The following is a 19388-nucleotide window of genomic DNA, read 5'->3' as shown; positions in this document are numbered from 1 at the left end:
GTTTCTAACTGAGGTGGCAAACGTGGTGACAAATTCCTAAACTTTGTTTTGTGATCTATGTAAATATCTGTAAATTCACTACATTTTGAACAGTCATTACTCAACTCTATTTAAATGGTAATCTTCACTTTATTCCTTGTCTGGAGGAATCTGTTGTTGTGGTCATGTGACCAACAAAGATATTTTTTGAAGTTACCCAGGAAGAAAAAAAACAAACTGACGAATCAAGAATATTTATCGTGTAAACAATTGAATGTGGCACTACGGACTGCAGTAACACTTCTTTGACACTAGAGGGAGCCATTTTCTTCTCATCCTGCGTTTTGCTGCTTTATCATCCTTACGGCAGAACAAGAGTAAAATCAGTAACACCACAGACATTTTAAATACAATTAAGTATTTTTATTAAAACGTTCTAATATTTTCACACATTTTTTCAATATTGACCAAATGTTTAAGACCACGAACAGACAGCACAGAGAAGGGAAACAATGATTGTCCGCAACACTGACCCGAACATGGTTCGTATTCTCTCCATCTTTCAAGTTCGTTCCTCTTAAAATCCTCCAGATACACATTAAGCGTCTGTGGTTCGTCTGGTCTTAAACATTTAGTAATAGCCGCCATTATTACTGCGTTAAAGTCCTCATAGTCGAATATTCTGACGTCAAAACGAGTCAATAAACGTTGGTGACGTCACACACGATTAATCAGAACCCAATTGGATCGCAGCGTTGAAACCCATGAGGTTCCCTCGTGTTAAAAAAAACAACACTTTTAACAGTTTTGACATCCAATAATGCGCACCAGACTTCCTTGAACAAGAAATAAATATAAAACACGTGATCACATCAAATGACGTCAGAGATGTCAGATAGAAATTGAGCGCGATGATGTCATGATTCTTGTTGCATAAAGCTGAGGTTTCGATCAGACCAGCTGATTCACGAGGTTTCCAGTCACGCTAGAAAAAAATCATGAAATGATGGAATACAAAAATGCACATCCTTTGGCGGCCGGCAGAGGGCGCTGTTGATGAAGAAAACACAAACGCCTCATTTCAGCTTCTCTTTTCGCTCTCATAGAAAACCTGTTTTGTTTTTTGTTTTTTTCCAAGCAAACTTCCGGTGACTAATTGATTCGATTTCCGCCAGTTGATGGATTCTTCTCCCATCCTTCCCTCGCAGCAGCTCTGCTGCTCACAGTTTATATGAAAGAAGAGAAGATTCACTTCTTGTTGGCGATCCTTCTCTTCCTGGTGGCCAACATGTCGTAGAAAGGATCTCTGCTGATGCTGGCTCTGGAACACAAGACAACCTCGAGTCACTTTCACCTCCATCTGTGAGGCTCAGGGTGATGGTGGGAGGTCACGTGACGAGATGAGTCACACCAGGTGTGTGTGAAGAAACATCTGAAGCTCCTTCCAGACACGCTGAGAGCTTCTTAACGTCATTAGAGGATCCTAAGATCTTCCTAAAGTGGTCTCTGTGTCTGAGGAAGTGAAGCTGCTGATCCACGGATCGATGATGACGTCACGACACATCTCAGTGTGTTCACTGAGCTGCACTCAAGGCTGTGACGTCATCCTCTCACCTCCGAGTGTGAGACACACACTTAGTGACTGTGAATGTGTAGTAGTGTGTGCACGTTTGTCTGTGTATGTGTATGTTTATTTGTGTCTCTGTGTGCATTTTTGCGTGTATGTGTGCTTATGTATGTTTTGTTGTATTCGTTGCTTATATTTGTGTGTTCGTGAGTCTGTGTATAGGTGTTTCTTTACATGTGTTTGTTTGTGTGAGTGTGTGTATATGTACATGTGTGTATGTGTGTTTGTGTGTGGAAATATGTGTATATGCATGTGTTTGTGTGTGTATATTAATATACGTGTGTAGGTGTGTGTATATGCATGTGTGTAAGTGTGGTATATGCATGTGTTTGTGTGTGTATGTTTATATACGTGTGTAGATGTGTGTATATGCATGTGTTTGTGTGTGTATGTAGATATACGTGTGTAGGTGTGTGTATATGCATGTGTGTAAGTGTGGTATATCCATGTGTTTGTGTGTGTGTCTATATATCTATGTGTATATGCATGTGCTTGTGTGTGTCTATATATATGTGTGTGTATATGCATGTGCTTGTGTGTATATATATGTGTGTATGTGTGTGTATATGCATGTGTTTGTGTGTGTGTATATATATGTGTGTATATGCATGTGTGTGTGTGTTTATATACGTGTGTGTAGGTGTGTGTATATGCATGTTTGTAGGTGTGTATGTTTATATGCATGTGTGTGTGTATATATATGTGTGTGTGTAGGTGTGTGTATATGCATGTGTTTGTGTGTATATGTTTATATGCATGTGTGTATATATATGTGTGTGTAGGTCTGTGTATATGCATGTTTGTAGGTGTGTATGTTTATATGCATGTGTGTGTATATGCATGTGTGTGTGTGTGTATATATATGGTGTGTGTAGGTGTGTGTATATGCATGTGTTTGCATGTGTATGTTTATATGCATGTAGGTGTGTGTATATGCTTGTGTGTGTGTGTGTATATGCATGTGTTTGTGTGTGTATATGCATGTGTTTGTGTGTGTATATGCATGTGTGTGTGTGTATATGCATGTGTTTGTGTGTGTATATGCATGTGTGTGTGTGTGTGTGTATATATGCGTGTGTGTGTGTGTGTGTATATGCGTGTGTGTGTGTGTGTGTGTGTTTGTGTGTGTGTGAGGTTGACAGTGAGAAACCTCACTGTCAAGGTCACACTTGAGAAGGTCCCAGCCGGGGAGGCCAGTGTTGTGTAAAAGGATCTTACTTGATGGATTTGATCCACTCCTCCTTCTCCTCCTGCGTGGGGGCAGAGATCCTGTAGACCACGTGGTTCCCCTCCACCACTCGCCCGTCAGCCTCCGTCTTGCAGGCCTTGATCACCTGACCTTTGTGGTTGGGGTTGAAGAGCTCGAAGCAGTTCTGTGAGGACAAAAGCGACGCTTGTAAATGTCCAGTGGAGCAACATCTCCAAACCTGTGGGGCCTCACTGGTTTCCTGGGCTCGTCCACCTCCCGGATGCTGAGGTTCTCCAGAGGGATGATCCCACGAGGCTCCTTATCCTGCAGACACCAGGAGGGGTTTACTCAACAAGAGATGTGACACCAACAAAACTGTTACAAACAGAATCAAAGGATTCATTTTGAACCATAAATGTTAACTTAGTGCCTCAGTTGGTGCTCACTGTTAAATGTATTTATCTTTATTCATTTTCTGTTAAGTTTATATTTAACCATTGAATTGGTGGTTCAGAGTCAAAGACTATAGAGAGCGCCCCCTAGTGGATATTGAAAATGAGGAAACTGTTTCATAAAACCTTCTCAACTCACCACCAATAAAATGGCTTCTTAATAAAATACCTGATAAGTGTTTAAAAACATGTTAAATATAAATAAGAAATGGCGCAGAGACAGCACATACCTCTGCCAAAGGCATCATTTTATAGCTTTATGAAAACACAGTATGAAAGTCCACAAAATTAAAGAACACAAACAAATTTCAAAATAAATATTAATAAAAATTAAATAGATAATACATTTAAATACATTTGTAGCGTATTTTGTGAACTGACAGTCGGACCTCATGCTCAGAAATCATAGAATTTATTTATAACAATATATTTTCAAGCTAAACTACTGAGTTAATCATTTGCAAAGGAACAGCTTCTGTGATTAGCATGAAAGCTACTGTAGCGCACCTCGTCGCTAAGCTAAGCTAACGCTAAACCTCTCGTTACATCACGAACTAGCAGCAAAATAGTTTTAAAATAAACATCTACGAACCATGTGGTACATGTTTGATGATCAGAAGATGAACTTAAACTGTCAATCATCAACATTTATTGACTTTAATGTGATAGTAGATGCAAAATCAAAGATTCTCAAAATCTAAATAAATCCTACTTTAACTTATTTTCTATTTATTCTTTCTGTAGTTAATATAATAAATATATAACAAGTATTATACATATTATAATTATATAATCAATTCTATAATTTTACCATTATTATTATTACTAATTTATTTAAATTATTAATTCACATTGAGTTTATTTAGAAAAGACTGTAAACATTTCTTTGTTATTCGTTCTCGTCGCTACAAACCAACAGAAAAAGTCTGACATTGGCAAAAGGACATCATTCTAGCTGCACTGTAGCAGCAGGAAGAACAGGATCATCGTAAAAGAGATACTGGAAGGTTTTTTTCCTTCTCTCGACCGGCTGTGTCGTCGTGTCATCATTCAATTTGATGTCGCGCCTGGTGAGACACAAACTCAACCTGCCAGCATCAAATTAACTTTTTCTCCGTTCTGGACCGAGACGCAGACGCCCAGGAGAGCTGTAACTCTACGCTCTTTGTTTCTGCCTGATATATGTGTGTGTGTGTGTGTGTGTGTGGGGGTGTGTGTGTGTGTGTGTGTGTGTGTGTGTGTGTGTGTGTGTGTGTGTGTGTGTGTGTGTGAGAGAGTCCTTGAGGAGCAGCCTCATAATCTGCTTGTCATCTTGCGTCTAATGAGGGAGAGGGTGAGGCCGGGCGACGGCCCCTCACAGCTGGGACGACTGACGGCGGGGGGAGTGGTCGTGTCGGGGCATTAGCTTGTAGCTCAGAAGAGCCAGATGTGAGCGGCACCACCACCAGATGTTTCCCGGGACTCCACGTGTTACCAGCAGGAGTCGAGCTCATTTAGGTCAGACGTGTTGAAGAGCACGAACACGCCTGTGGAACACTCGTTCAGACCAGCCTTTAAAAATTAATCTCATTTATTATAGACTCTACGATTAATCACTTTTAATCACAACGACAAGAAAGTAAAAAGTTCAAGGATAGAAACGTTATTTTAAAAATAAAATGTTTATTTTGCACCAACCTGATCGTTTCAACATGATTATTATGTGGAAGGTGATTTAGAATCTACGTTAAATCATGATTTTAAATAGAAAATGGATGAAAAAATAATAATCGTTCATTTTAAAGTTTCTTCGACCAGTTGTTCTGAATAATAATATTTTTCACAAACATTTCAATCTCTGCTCCAGTGGTTCGCAAATGTTTGTTTTTTTTATTCAAGATGCAGAACACTTCTGACTAGTATAGCCTCATATCCGTCAGTTTTTCTTTATTATTATTTCAACTTCACGTGTTTTGTTGTGCTTCAGTGAAAACGGTCAGCCGGAAACGCGTGCTCTGACAAAAGTTCCGCATTGTCATTGAGTATTATCTAGAATAACTAATTTAAAATAACTGTTTTTTTAAGATACATTCTTTGGAATTACTGTTTTACAGGCACACCCAAGGAAAAAAGGAATTAAATAATTAATAACTAATAAATCTGCTGTTGAATGTATTTCCATGTGGTGCAGAAACTCACAGTTGTGTATTCGAAGTAGTAAAGGCAGTTGTCTGTCAAGATGAACCACCTCCTCTTCCACGTCTTCACCCGCCCGCCTGAGAGGAGAAGAAGTCATGAGTTGACACATCAATGTGTGACAAACACAAGTGTATCAATCAATAAAAGAATCGGTACGACGACAGCGCTCGTGTTGAGCAGGTCGACCCACAGGTGACCCGGATCCACGCGCCACATCTGGCTCTGATTCTCGGCGCTGTCAGACACTCTTCTAGAACCCAGGAGGGAAAGGTTCATGTGCAGTGCTCTGCGTTCATGACTCGGTGAAACAAACATCTGCCGCAAACTGAGTGATTTTGAAGAAGAACAATCCTGCTGACTCCAGATTATTTCAGATTTATTTCTGAGTCACAAACAGAAGCTGTTGCTATTGTCGGACTCTTTAAGTCACACTTTAAAATAACTGTCTTTCCTCCACCATCTGCTGCCGTCGTCAGATCGCAGCAGATTATTCTTGGATTATTGGATTTTCAGTTTGGAACATCTTCAATGAAGTCATAGGAACGTGTAACGCGTCTGACATTATTGTAAACTCAGCAATTTGGAGGATTTCTGCAGTCAATCAATAGGTAGTTGACCCAGATTCATCAGCGCCGCGCGAGCGAAGCTTCACTTTGAAGATGCTTTCTTGTGTTTGACTCCATCATAGGCTCGATTCATATTCCTCACAGGTTTGGTTAATAGATAAGCAGCAGGCAAGAGCAGGATTGTTACTCTCTTGTGGGGCTTGTTTGACAAAGAAGAAATCAAACATATCATGAAAATAAAAGCTCAAATCTTAAGGTTGTTTGTACTTAATACATTTAAATCATTCTACTGTGTAACGACACCGTTAGCTTGTGTGTTTGTTTGTTTTTATTCTATTAATAGTTCAATGCTTCTGTAGTTTCCTTGGTGAATAGATTTATTAACAGGAACATAAATCTGATTTCAAAATTTGCAAGGTATTGTCAAGTATGTGCAACATTAGCCATTTTGTAGTTTGTAGTAGAAGGGGGCGCAAGAGGGGCAGAAAGCACCCATGAAATTAAAAAATGCCTCCATTATCTATAACATTTAAACCATGTATTGCATGCTAAGTAATGCAGATTTACAGGGGGCGCAAAGTATGTAAGATCACTTGATAAACTATTATTTACAATGAGACTTTTACAATGAGTGTGTGAAATTTGATTACTAAGTTCAGATGTTCCCACAGAGGTCAACATAATTTATAAGGAATATTTAGTATTAGACTCATATCTGTAATTCCTTTATTCTCACACTTAAAAACAATAATAAGTAAAAAACATGCACTTTTTTAAGGAATCATTTGGCTTGTGAGCACAACATACACATTGATTTTATTATGAATGTTTACACATACATAGCTATTAAAATATAATTGTTCAAAAGGTAATACATTATAATTCCAATCATTAAAATTCAATCTAAAAATGTAGCTATAATATTGCTATCAGACAAAGTGTACATAGAAACATGTGCGCGCTTGTGTGTTAGATTTCTATTCTTCATATTGAGTGCGGGGGGGGGGGGGGGGGGCAGACAGAGGATGTGGCCCCCGGGGGCAGCACTCTGTCCAGACTTCCGGGGCTCAGTTTGGCTTTATGGGTTGATAATAACGGTTGTCAGTATTCATAACCAGGTCAAGATGAATAATAGTGGAGCACAAACCTAGTTTCAGGAGCCATCCTTCTCTGTCCGGGTTGAAGAAGGTGTGCGTCAGATCGTTTCCATCGTCCTCAGGGATTTTAAAGGGTTCGTTCTTGATGCTTTCATAAAGATTCTGCAACAGATATTGAACACGTGCAGGTAGATGTCAGGGGAGAAGTATATATATGTATATCAGAATGTTTAATGATTCTATTGAACATTTCAAATGTTGAAACTTTGAATTTGTTATTGAAATGTGTTAGATTTGTTTTTTATTAGTAATAGAATAAAACAATTTTAATATTTTCAAAATGAATACATTTTTACACATAGAGTTTATATTTCTTATATAATTGATTAAGAGTTATGTCACCAGACTGAAACGTTGCTTTGACCATTAATTGAGGTTTTTATATTGAATTTTAAAGGGTACAAATGAAAGAATATTGAATTTAGAGAATAAAAATTTGAATATGTTGAATCAAATAAATCATGTTAAAATAATCCATTTGTTAATTGAATTGTTAAAATAAGAAAATTCCAATTTTCAACATTTGAAATGAATAAGGATGATTCCCAACTCAGGTGAAGGAATTTAGGAAGACCCTGATGACTCTTCTTCCCGTTCGGCTTTAAACCCCGACTCCATGCTCTGATCACACCGGTCCATATCGAGGGGGTCCGCCTCTAATTTCATCTCCTAACACAGTCAACAAACAAATCCTCACCCTGAGCAGCTCCTCCGGCAGGTCTCCCCCCTCGTTGATGCCTCTGTTCATGGAGATAAAGCGCTCCACGGGGGGCTTGTCTCTGACGTTGGGATTATGTAGGCTGGTGTTCAGCATGATGATGGCGAACGACAGCACGTAGCAGGTGTCTGGAAGCAGCGACGCACACTTAGTGAAACATTACAACACATCATCTATGTGCTGTGATGCAGGAGGAGGAAACACAATCATTCTTCTCATGTTCTAATCATTAAAGGCTGGTTTAAATGTGTCGACCTCAAGGTGAGTCAGACAGTAAATGAGCGACACAGTCACACCTCAGGTGCATTAACAGCAGCAGTGGAGGTGACATGTACGCAGGTGAAATGACTGCTTCCAAATGTGTCTGCGTTCCCACTTCCTGTGCAGTGTTTGTGCGAGTGTGTAGGTGGGTGAGTGGGGGGCTGGGCCGGCAGTCAGTCTCACTCTGGGGTGTTGTGTTCAGACGAGCCGGCCAGTGGCCGTCTGAGGATGAATCATTCATCCCTCCTGGCTCGCTCACAACCTAAAAAATGCATCTGCTTAAAACAACTTCAAACGTGCTCTCATGTGTGGATTTTGATCTGATGAATCCATTTTAGTTTTCTATGTTTTCCTTCAACTGTCTTTCATTTTTATGTTAAAATTTTGTTTTTTTATTTTCTTTACTTATTACTTATTACTTTTTTAATAACTACTGTTGTTATGTATTGTTTTTTGATCTAATTAATTAATTTTGTTTCTATATTTTCATTCAACTGTCTCAATGTATATTTATGTTAAAATGTATTTGCTTATTTGTGTTAATATCTTCTTCTATTCTTCTTTTTATTACTATTATTGCTTTCTTTTGGTTCGATTTCTGTTTTCTTTGTGGTCAGATTCATTGATTTTTGTTTCTATATTTTCAATGAACTCACTTCATGTATCTTTATGTGAAAACGTGTGCTTATTTCTATTGTTTTTCATTACGATTATAACTATTATTTATTGTTTTTTGTGCCCGGATGAATCCATTTTGTTTCTATATTTTTATCAAAGAGTCTTAATGTTATTTATGTAAAAAGTCCTAATTTGTGTGATTAATTTTTTAATTATATTTATAACAATTATTTATTTTCTTGAGTTTTTTCAATTTAATTTTTGTGATCTTATTAGGTTTTTTTATTTTCTATATTTTTATTCAACTGTCATATATGTATATTTACATAAAATTGTTTTAATATTTTCTACTACAATTGTTTTGGGTTTTTTTTTTAGTCGGATTGATTAATTTTGTATCTATATTTTCATTCAACTGTCTTTGTGTATCTTTATGTCAAAACATGGGTATATTTGCTTTATTATAGTTTCATCTCTAAATAACTGTTACTTACTTACTATTATCGTTGTTTTTTGTTCTTGTTTTTTCCTGTTTGTTTCTTTTTTATATTGCTACCAGCGTTTCCTGGGGGGGTTGTTTCATATAACGTTATTCTGGAAATTAAATAGGATTTTTTTTTATGCTGAAACCTTCAAACTAAGGATATAAATATACCACAAAGGTTATTTTTCTCTGCTTTCAAAATCGTATCTTGCTCCTCAAATGTCTTACTCAATTCCTAAAGTGACTGTTTTCCAGCTCAGAACGGCCCAGATAAAGTGCCTGAACACAAATGTTGTGTTCAACACAATTAAATATGATGTATTCACTTCACTGCGAGGAAATGAACAACCTTGAAACACGACGTAACCTTGAAGATTTGGGGCATTATTATGATAGTAAACAACAAAGGCTGCACTAATCCCAGACTTTCGTGTCTCATAAACCACTGTGCAGACGTCTGCCTTTAATTAAAAGAAGCAGGAACAACATCAAGTTGTGCATGAGAGACACACATATCACAGCCTAAAAGACCTATTTAAGAATGAAACTATGAAGGTCATTTGAATGTTCAGTGTTAATCAGTAACTTCCACCAGTAGGGAAAAAGATAAAACCTTGTAGCAGGAAACTATTAATGAACCCAAATTTTCTATAAAACAGTTCATTTTTTCTTGCACTTTTCAAGTCTGGTCTCTTGCATGCTGACGCAGGGATGTCAAAGGCCAAAATAGTTAAGCAGTCAAGGTCGCGGCCCAAACAATTTCCAAAAGATTGCAATTGTTTCTTTATGTATTTGATGCTCTTAATGATCCTCCATTAATTACTTTCCGCTGACATCAGTTTTATTCTAATTGGAAGTCTCTGCATAATTGTTAACATCCATAACCTCTGTACCTTATCTTATGTTAAACACTGGCATCTTAATGCGTCGCCATATCTACAGAAACATGATTATATTTTGATTTTGAGAACGAGCAGGCCACATATAAAGACTTGGCGAGCTATATTTGGCCCCCAGGCCTTGTGTTTGATGTGTGCTAAACTGTTTAAGGTCCGCTCGATAAAAGCTTGAATCAAAATATGCAGAATGTTACAGTAGAAAAGCACATTATTGGCTGGTATCAAGTTAATGCAAAATAAAGAGAAGAAGTGGTAAAGTGTGCTGTTAGCCACTGAAACTGTTTTAGTTTATGTGTCCTGATGATATTATTGTTGTTTTTATTTCATCAGCTCCTATGTTGTTCATGATACAAATCAATAATTTAATTATCAGCCATCAGTCATTAATGGAACCTGGAAATCTGGTTGGGATGCTTAACAAAACACACTCTGTTAACCCTTATCTCAGGGTCAAGGTGGACAGAAGGGCAAAAACCAAATCTGTTTGTGGTATCCCTTGTGTTGTCTCTGGGTCAAGGTCAACGACCTCCACCACCGCATATGTATTTCTGGAAGCCATGGAGGTCGTTCAACACAAGGGATACCACAAACACATTCGTTTTTTGGGCTTTGGGTCACCTCGGCCCACGTGAGATCAAAATAATACTATAAAAATGACTTGAGTCATTAAAATGACAGTTTTTATATGTGTACATTGTGTCTACATGTAACTTGTTAAAGATTTATTTTGTTTTTTGGGGGGTAATTTTCATTTTTAGAAAATAAAGAGCTTTTCCATCACATTTTATGTGTAATGAAACATTCCAAAACTTTTTGTGTGTTTGATACACCTTATTTTTAATATAAAACTATATTAAATGTACTTGTTTTTTGGATCCTGAATGAATATTACTATTGAATAATATATGATCAGATGAATATTAAAGCTCATTTAAGAATTTTCCTTGATTTATTCATTTTTGTTTTTGTTTGTTCTTTCTTTTTGCTTTACAGACCCTGTCAACAGTCACAGTATAACATGTGGCCCCTGAGGAAATGTATTTTCCCATCCCTTCTGATACTTGATTCCACGCAAACAAATTATTTTCCCGCTTGTTACATTTGTTCTTTAAATAAAAACACAAGGTCTCATCATTTCATCTAAAAGTTCATTGAGTGTATGTCATGTCTGCTTCTTTAATGGACGTCTCTTAATTCTCTGGTGCAGCGATGAAGCTACAGATTATCTCCTTAATCCTTTCTATGCTTCACTCACAGCAACCTTGGACCTCATGATCCAGATGAAAACACAACTGGACAAACATTGTATAAATTCAGGCATCTGGTGTGTCTCACCCGTCGACTGGAAGACGCCCGGGTTGCACTGGCAGTAGCGTGAAGCGAAGGCCTCCATCATGCGGTCGATCTTCTGCGCCTCGCCAGGCAAGCGGAAGCTCCACAGAAACTGCCTGAACACAAGGAGAGGATGTTCTCTGAGCACCAGCTCCGCCAGAGCGACCAGGTTCACACTCGTGCTCGTGCTGACCGTAGGGCTTGGACCAGGTTTAGATCCGCAAACTCGTGCAGCTCCACGAACGCCAGCAGCACCTTGATGTTGAAGTCGTCCCTTAAATCATCAAGAGAAACGTGTTTCAGAAAAGTGTCTGAGGAGGAAACAAGTTGTACAAACATGGACCTGGAACAACAAAGCTGCGGAAGAAAATGGAAAAAAAAGCTAATTTCCTCCATGAAGGCTTTACTCAGCATTCCGCTCATATTTGGGAACACACTCATTCATGTGGACCAAATGAAAGCAGCTGGACGACTGCAGCCTGCAGGGATGTTTGTCTGAGCTGAGAAATGATCTCAAAGTGAGAGACACAAGCTGGTTCTCATCATCACTGTTGGTCCATCACTCAACAGCTGCTCTGTCTGTTCAACATCAGACTCAGGTCCAGGAAACACAAGATCATGGAGTTTTCATCATTGCTATTATTTTGTATTTATTTATTCCTTATCCATCACTTAGCAGCCCAGTTAAGCTAATAAAAACGTGTGGAGTATCTGTGACCCGTGTGATGATATTCTGTGGCCCTCCGTTTTTACGGTAAGGGACATCGAGTAAGTGACTCCTTCTCTGTACAATAATGGCTAATAATATTAAAATCATCACATTAAGGTAAGGTAAGGTAAAACTTTATTGATCATTAGATGTTATTCATTCATTTTCTACCACTTTATCCCTTACCGCGGTTGCGGGGAGGCTGGAGCCTATCCCAGTATCATAGGGCGAGAGGCAAGGGACACCCTGGAAAGACAGATAACCATTCACACACACTCTCATACCTATGGACAATTTCCCAAAGTTATCAATCAACCTCTGAATGTTTTTGGACTGTGGGAGGAAAGTGCCCGGAGTAAACCCCCGCAACACGGGTAAAAACGAAATATAAGATGAAATTGCTGATCAAAGTTTAAAAAAGAATTGACCTCTGGTGGACCCCTTGAGTTCAAAAGACCCCTGGTGTAGATGGTACGAGGTCAGACCTGGGCAAAGAGTGGCCGCCAGGCATACATGTGGCCCCCATTAGTTCAGAGTGAAATGATGGCTAACCGAAAAATGTATTTTGTACTTTTAAAAAATTATAATGAAAAGTTCAAATCTTTTAGAAAATAGCATTTCTTTACCCACAGATATCCATTTTTGAAATTTGTTGCTTTTATATTATACTAAGATCTGAGTTCAGTTTGAGAGCCCCTTGCAACAGTCACTTGCATGAAGTGGCCCCTGAGGTGATTGAACCTCTGGTGGACCCTTGCCCAGTGGAGTGTCAGTGGCATGAGGTCAGACCTGGGCAAATTGTGGCCCCGGGGCTACATGTGGCCCTCATTATACAGAGTAAAATGATGGCTAACAAAGAAATGTTGTCAGAAATATATAATTATCCTGAATAGTTGAAATCTGAAAACCAAAACTTAAAAGTTCTTTAACCTTTTTTTTGTGTTTTTGTCGATTATTACATTTTTCTTTTTGTTCATAATACAATTGTTGCTACAATATTGATATGTTTCTTCTATTTTGTCCTTGTTACTTTATATTTAAAATATTTCCCATCATAATAATACTCTTTTTCTTTGTTCCTTTGGTTTGACGACCCCTCCGCAGCGTTGCATAAATAACGTGGCCCCTACCACTGGTAACAGGAAGTTGAATTATTGGATCAGTATATGTGTTTCTTCCCGGAGGAGTTTGCTCTGTTGTTCTCTTATAAAGTGGATCCCGGCGTGATGGAAGGTTATGTCTCAACTAAAAACATGCATGCAGAAGTCTTCATGGATGTGTGTTTGTGTACGACGACAAACACACTTTATGTGTGACAATAAAAACGGGCAAACACAAGCTGCTGGTGTAATTTAAGAGTCAGACGCCCACACAGCATCCAGACATCTTCTCTGCTGCCTTCTCTCCACTTCCTTTATCCTCCACTCCACTCACTGACTAATAATGTCGTCTTATATAACTACAATTACAGATAATTACCAAGCGTTAACCCTTCGCCTTCTGGCGAGGAAGGATTACTTCTTGCTCGACAGCCATTTATATCTTCCAGCATGGATTGTCATCCCGAGGGTCCCCCAGGGTCCCACTTTGAAACATCAATTTAGCTCTGCAGTTTCTGCTACTAAGTCACAGAGCAGCTGAGATGATTCATAGACAGTGGATTGATTCTCACTGAGTTATTTTGAGTAAATTCAATATCACTGCCTAATTCAACATATACAAACGCACATTCACAGCCAACACTAGAAACAAACTTATAACTTATTTATAAACTTTTGGTTGATCAGTGTGAAGTGTGATGAAGTGTATACTTCAACCACATTGAACTATAGAATAGTATGACATTCCAAATGAAATTGTTCCAGCATTTGTCTGCATTATGCTCTTTATTATCATAATATTTTAATATTTTTTATGTATTTTAGGTATGTTGGTTATTACAGTTGTTATTCACATTCCATTAATGTGATTAACCCCTTTAATTCCATTGATAAACATAAGATAATGTTGGATTTGTAGTCAAGAGTGAGACCATCAGTAAATAAGAGGAAAAATAATCACAGTCAACTTGACGTCTCCGGAGACCATTCATGTCTCATGGAGACATTAAACATTCCAGACCAAGTTAATACTATCTTGAGAACAACAGCATTGCATAAAGCAACACAAGCTGACCTCAATGACATGTAGTTTTATATATGTTAGGTAGAACTTTATTGATCCCTCAGGAGGTCTCCTTCAGGAAATTGTTTATTATATAAATGATGGACGAACTGTAAGGATGATGAGCCACATATTGTGGGTCAGTATAATCATCATGTGGCCTCGGTATGACCTCACTTCCACGTGTATGACTCAGTACTGGTCATGTGACTAATAACGGCTCTGAACCCAGAGAGCCAGAACCAGCTGACTCTTGTTAAGTGTCACATCCTATTGTAACATAAATCTTTAGGCAGCGAGAGGAAGCTTCGTTTTCATGCACCACGAGTGACAGTCAAACTTCACCTTCACACATCCTCATCAATCTCCCTCCTCTCATCTGTCTATACAACCCATCGCTCTGCCTCGGGCTCCACCGGTGACTGTGGACCCGGGTCACTGGGGAGACGTCCTGCAGTTCACGCCTGCTCTCCATCTTTAATCGATGAATCCATCCCTTCATTTCATCCTCTGATTAAAGATGGAGGATGGATCTCATTCAAAGGTTCCTCACCGCTCGCCTAAGTAGTCCCCGATGACGGTCTTGTTCAGTCCCTCGCCTTTGTAGAGGAACTGTGCGATGTCTTCGGGACAGTGTTGGAGGAGGTCGTTCTCCAGCAGGAACTGGATTCCCTACGAAAGGAAGAACAAGAAGAATATGGTTGCTCATCTTCATCAATGATGTCGACAGCTTTCAGAAGTAAAATATATTTACCTTTTTAGGGTCCATGTTGAATTTCTTCCTGCCCATAGCAATCTGTTTATTTCTCTGTGACGTTTTACTAGAAAACAATACACAAGCAGGTATGAACACACAAACTTTTATACGACATATTTGTGTTGCTCTGTAACAAACATATTTATTTGAATAACAGAAAAACTTCAACCACATAACTTGGTGGGATGACCTGAATACCGCACCCAGGTTACTTAAGGTGTTGACAAAACAGTAAACTCCCATGATGCCTTTCTACACAGTGCTCTATTGAGTGACGGCTGATTATAGCTACAATACTGTATTTCAATTCTACGTCTATGATGCTATGTCAAAAGTGATCGGCTGCTGTGATTGACTGGCTGGGCGGCAAAGCATTATGGGAGATGTTCATGTCACTGTTACTCTACTGTCGTAGTCATAACTCTATGTTATTAAACGTATATATATACGTTACATTAAAGGTATTTCTTGTTTTACCAGTGTATGAAAGTGTAAATATGATCGGTGACTCACCTTTCTCCGACACAGGTCAGCTGCTCGATCTCTGTCATGACTTCAGCTATCTCGAATTTCAACCTCTGTAAGACATCAGGCCCGTGAGTCACATTTGTAAAATCAGAAATGAGATCATTTCAAGGGCTCATCACATGATTGGCTCAAATTAAAGAAGATTAATGTTCATTGTGATTTGGGTAACTTTAAAGATTCCAGTGTTTAAGATAAGATAAGGTATGGGGATTACAAATGTCAACAATTGTAAAAAGATATATGTAAAAAGATCCCAATAAGAGTAAAACTGACATAAAAAGAAAGTAATTTGATGGGGGAACAAACTCTGAGATCATTAATATCTATCAATCCATCTAGATCAAGATTGACTATATCAAAATTCAACTCACATTTCATTGTTTATCGTCTTTTTCTTACTCATGTTTATTGTTATTTTACATATTATTTATTATCTTATTAATCATTTTGTTGTTTATTATATTATTTTTATAATTATTTTACTATAATTATTGGTATTTTAACTTTTTGTATGATTGTTTGTGTTATTATTTCTAGTGTTATTATTGTAACCTTTCTGTGTGGAGTTTGTATGTTCTCTCCGTGTTGCGTGGGTTTACTCCGGACACAATAAATCATAAAGAGGTTGATTGGGAACTTTGGGAAATTTGTGTGTGTATGAATGGTTGTGTGTCTTTGTGTGCCTTGGGTCAGACCGGCGCCCTGTCCAGTGTGTCCCCCGCCTCTCGCCAGAAGAAACTGGGATAGGCTCCAACCCTCCCCAATAAGGGATTAACGGGTAAAGAAAATTAATTAATGAATAAACGAGTGAATGTTAGTTTCATCTTTTTTTGAGAACTGCTGTGACAACTTCAATTTCCCCAATGTCAGAATCATATGTCAGATCACATCAAATCAAACGAACTGTCACACACAGTTTGCTATTATAATTCATTTTTTGCCTGCGACTCAGACGGATCAATAATGTTCTTCCTCTCGTGTGATTGAGTTTGACATCCTGCGAGTTAAGCTTCAAGAGCTAAAATGAATCAGTAAAGTCATGCAAAACTGTAGCTTATCCAGTTCAACCCACTGAATTTGTTCACTTTTTATCCTCACATTCTTTCAGAATTACGAGCCGAAACACACCTCGATATCGTCCAGCAGCTCCCTCTTCCTGCGTCGGATGTTGGTGAGCTCGTCTCTCTCCTCGTGGGACAGATCATCTGGAACTGAAGCGCATCAAAATCAAACCGGCTGTAATCTCTCTGCTCTTTATTTCACTTTATCCGTATAGGATAACCATAAAAGTTGTGTCCGAGATGAAGGAGAGAAGCGTTCTAGAAGCTGTTCAAACATCCATCCTCCTGCTGAAATGATGCTTCAGCTGAAGCAACGCGGATCAAGCGCCTACACGTTCACTCTTAATGAACTGGTGAGAGAGTGAGAGAGTTTTAATTATTCCACTTGAAAGTGTTTGCCTCTGCCTACACTTTGCTCTCAGGGGAAATTCTATTAATACACCAAAGCAGATTAACTTTTACTACACTAAGAGTGAATTTCGTAATGTAACTCCAGGCCGGAGGGTTTCGCAGCTTCAGGAAAGATTTGTGTAAGAAGATGATTGTCTCTCCTCCATCTCCGTCTTGTTTTCCAACCCCCCCCCCACCCCGCCCTGTTTCATGCTCTGTTTAGACCCTCTCCATCCATCTGAGAGTCGTGAGCCTGTGAGATCTTGCTTCATTAAGTCGGCTCAGAGGCAGGAAACACACATCTCTCAACAGGATGAGCAGCGAGTGGCTGATATCGCAGCGGCAGCTTCGCGCCCTCGCCGCTTATTTTTCACTCTCAGGCGGGAATCTGTGCCAAATCCAGTGAAACAAGGTCACTGAGCTCAGTCAGGAGATTCACACGCTTCTCGGAAGGATAAACGCTCAGAGTCACGATGTCTTTAGTACAAATCGGTCTTCAGAGGGTGGGAAAAAGAACCTTTTGTCAAACGTCAATATCAGTTGTCAGTCATATATCACATGTTTGTTGACAGTATTGGCAGCATTTGTCAATCAATATATTTGCAAATCAATTTTCCCTTTTACCCAAATAGACGTCTTCTGCTCACTCCCTCAGAATCCTATATGTGCATTAACTTTATCATCTTTCTGTTAGGGTTGTCAAGAATGCAGCAGGAAAGATGGACGGATTATAAGTAAATTGATTGGGGGGGTATTGATCGACTAACCCCACCAATGATTGAAGTTATCAGTATATATAACATTGACTGGGACATATGTCAATATTCGTGTTAGAAAAAAAAGTGATTGACAAAAAAAAAGATAAATGTTGATGAATGTAGATATGTTACAAAAATATCATATTTGAACGGCAGATAAACTCCATTGGTCGCTACAATACTGTATTTAATTACTACGTCAATGTTGCCATGACGAAAGGGACCGTCATCTTTGATTGTTTTGCTGGGCGGCAAAGCATTGTGCAAGCGGTTCAGATCATCGTTATTGAGAGGGTTGTTGAGAGGGTGGTCACCTGATATGCAACGTTGAAATGAATACTGATTCATTCATGTTGCTAATTTAAACAAGTGAAAAATGAAATGGTCACTTTTTGCAATGCAGGTTACAAACTTGTAAATGTATCTTTAGGGAGAGAATCTTTAAAGGGCAACTAATGTGAAAACCCAACTCTCCTGAGTTACTCATGTTTCAAATGTTGAAGTCTTCCTCTCCTAGATGCTGTAAGTCTTCATGACGATATTCTAAAGTTATTACTTTAACGAGGGACATAAGGAGGGTTTGTAGCCGGGAACTTCTCTCCAAATGTCATTAAAACAAAGAGAAATGTATTGTAAGAAGTCGTCAAACATGATACAACATGGGCCTGCAGCCACAATAAAACATCTTAAGATTTCAGCCTTTACTCAGGTTTAGGATGAAGACATCACATCTCTTTTCAGGCACATCTGGAATAATAACCATCACAAATTCCATCTTTTCTTATCTATAAATCAATCTAGAATATATCAGATCAATCTTTGGATATAAAGACAATCTAAAGAAAGAGTTTTAAAGGAATTTTCTCAGGGACTAGGGATCTAAATGCCAGTGGTGCCATAATGACAACCGTGTAAACCCGAGCAGAAACACATGAGGGATTTCCCCCCCGCGTAAGACGCCGGTTATTAGAATGAAGTTGTTAATTACTGCTCTTAACCCACGGCTACCACACAGCTCTTTTGTCAGCCTGGTCTGCTTCAAAGACATTTCAACGTTCAAAGCCTCTCACAGCAATAGAACCGACAAAATGTGTGGCCTTCATTTAAGAATATATTGTTTCCTACAGGCGTCAACAACAGCCACAGCGTCTCCCTCAACAACAAGCAATCTGGGTCAACCATCTTAGTGAGTTTACCTTCCAGTTAATGCTTTAATATAATGATGATAATATAATGATATAATATAATGATTTCCATTGTATGAACATCTTGTTTAATGATTTAAACTGTTTCCGTATTCATTTCCTAGACGAGGTAAATTAAGAGATTAAGAAAAGTATTTATTCATTAATGCATCCTATATTCAAAATATTCCAAACAATGAGCAACAATGAAGTACTCAGGAAGTGCAGACCTCCTCCAAGAGACTCCAAATATGATCATATTTCATTTGTTCCATTAGCAACATATCCTTAATATTTCATTGATTTCTATTCAAAACTTTTCAGTATTATTTGAATGTCATTACACATTTCCATTTTCAAAATGTTTGCATTTAATAC

At 38.5% G+C, this 19388-nt stretch overlaps 1 protein-coding gene across 1 annotated transcript in view; it reads right to left on the bottom strand.

The window, feature by feature from the left end:
- Positions 1-436: 436 nt before the first annotated feature.
- The window catches only part of LOC148086907 (cytohesin-3-like), a 31149-nt gene continuing 12197 nt past the window's right edge, over positions 437-19388 (bottom strand). The window contains exons 2-13 of the mRNA XM_087785068.1: positions 16746-16828; positions 15603-15667; positions 15087-15153; positions 14886-15004; positions 11654-11734; positions 11464-11576; positions 7846-7994; positions 7139-7250; positions 5426-5502; positions 3048-3119; positions 2825-2979; positions 437-1300 (exon numbers count right to left, since the gene is read on the bottom strand). Of these exons, the coding sequence (XP_087641194.1) occupies positions 1228-1300; positions 2825-2979; positions 3048-3119; positions 5426-5502; positions 7139-7250; positions 7846-7994; positions 11464-11576; positions 11654-11734; positions 14886-15004; positions 15087-15153; positions 15603-15667; positions 16746-16828 (1166 nt within the window). The 3' untranslated portion in view covers positions 437-1227. The remainder of the gene's footprint in view (positions 1301-2824; positions 2980-3047; positions 3120-5425; positions 5503-7138; positions 7251-7845; positions 7995-11463; positions 11577-11653; positions 11735-14885; positions 15005-15086; positions 15154-15602; positions 15668-16745; positions 16829-19388) is intronic.

The sequence above is a fragment of the Callionymus lyra genome, chromosome 2 (genome assembly GCF_982586985.1).
Source record: "Callionymus lyra chromosome 2, fCalLyr1.hap1.1, whole genome shotgun sequence".
NCBI lineage: Eukaryota > Metazoa > Chordata > Actinopteri > Syngnathiformes > Callionymidae > Callionymus > Callionymus lyra.
Note: the sequence above shows the minus strand (reverse complement) of the source record. Positions and strands in the feature narration are given on the sequence as shown.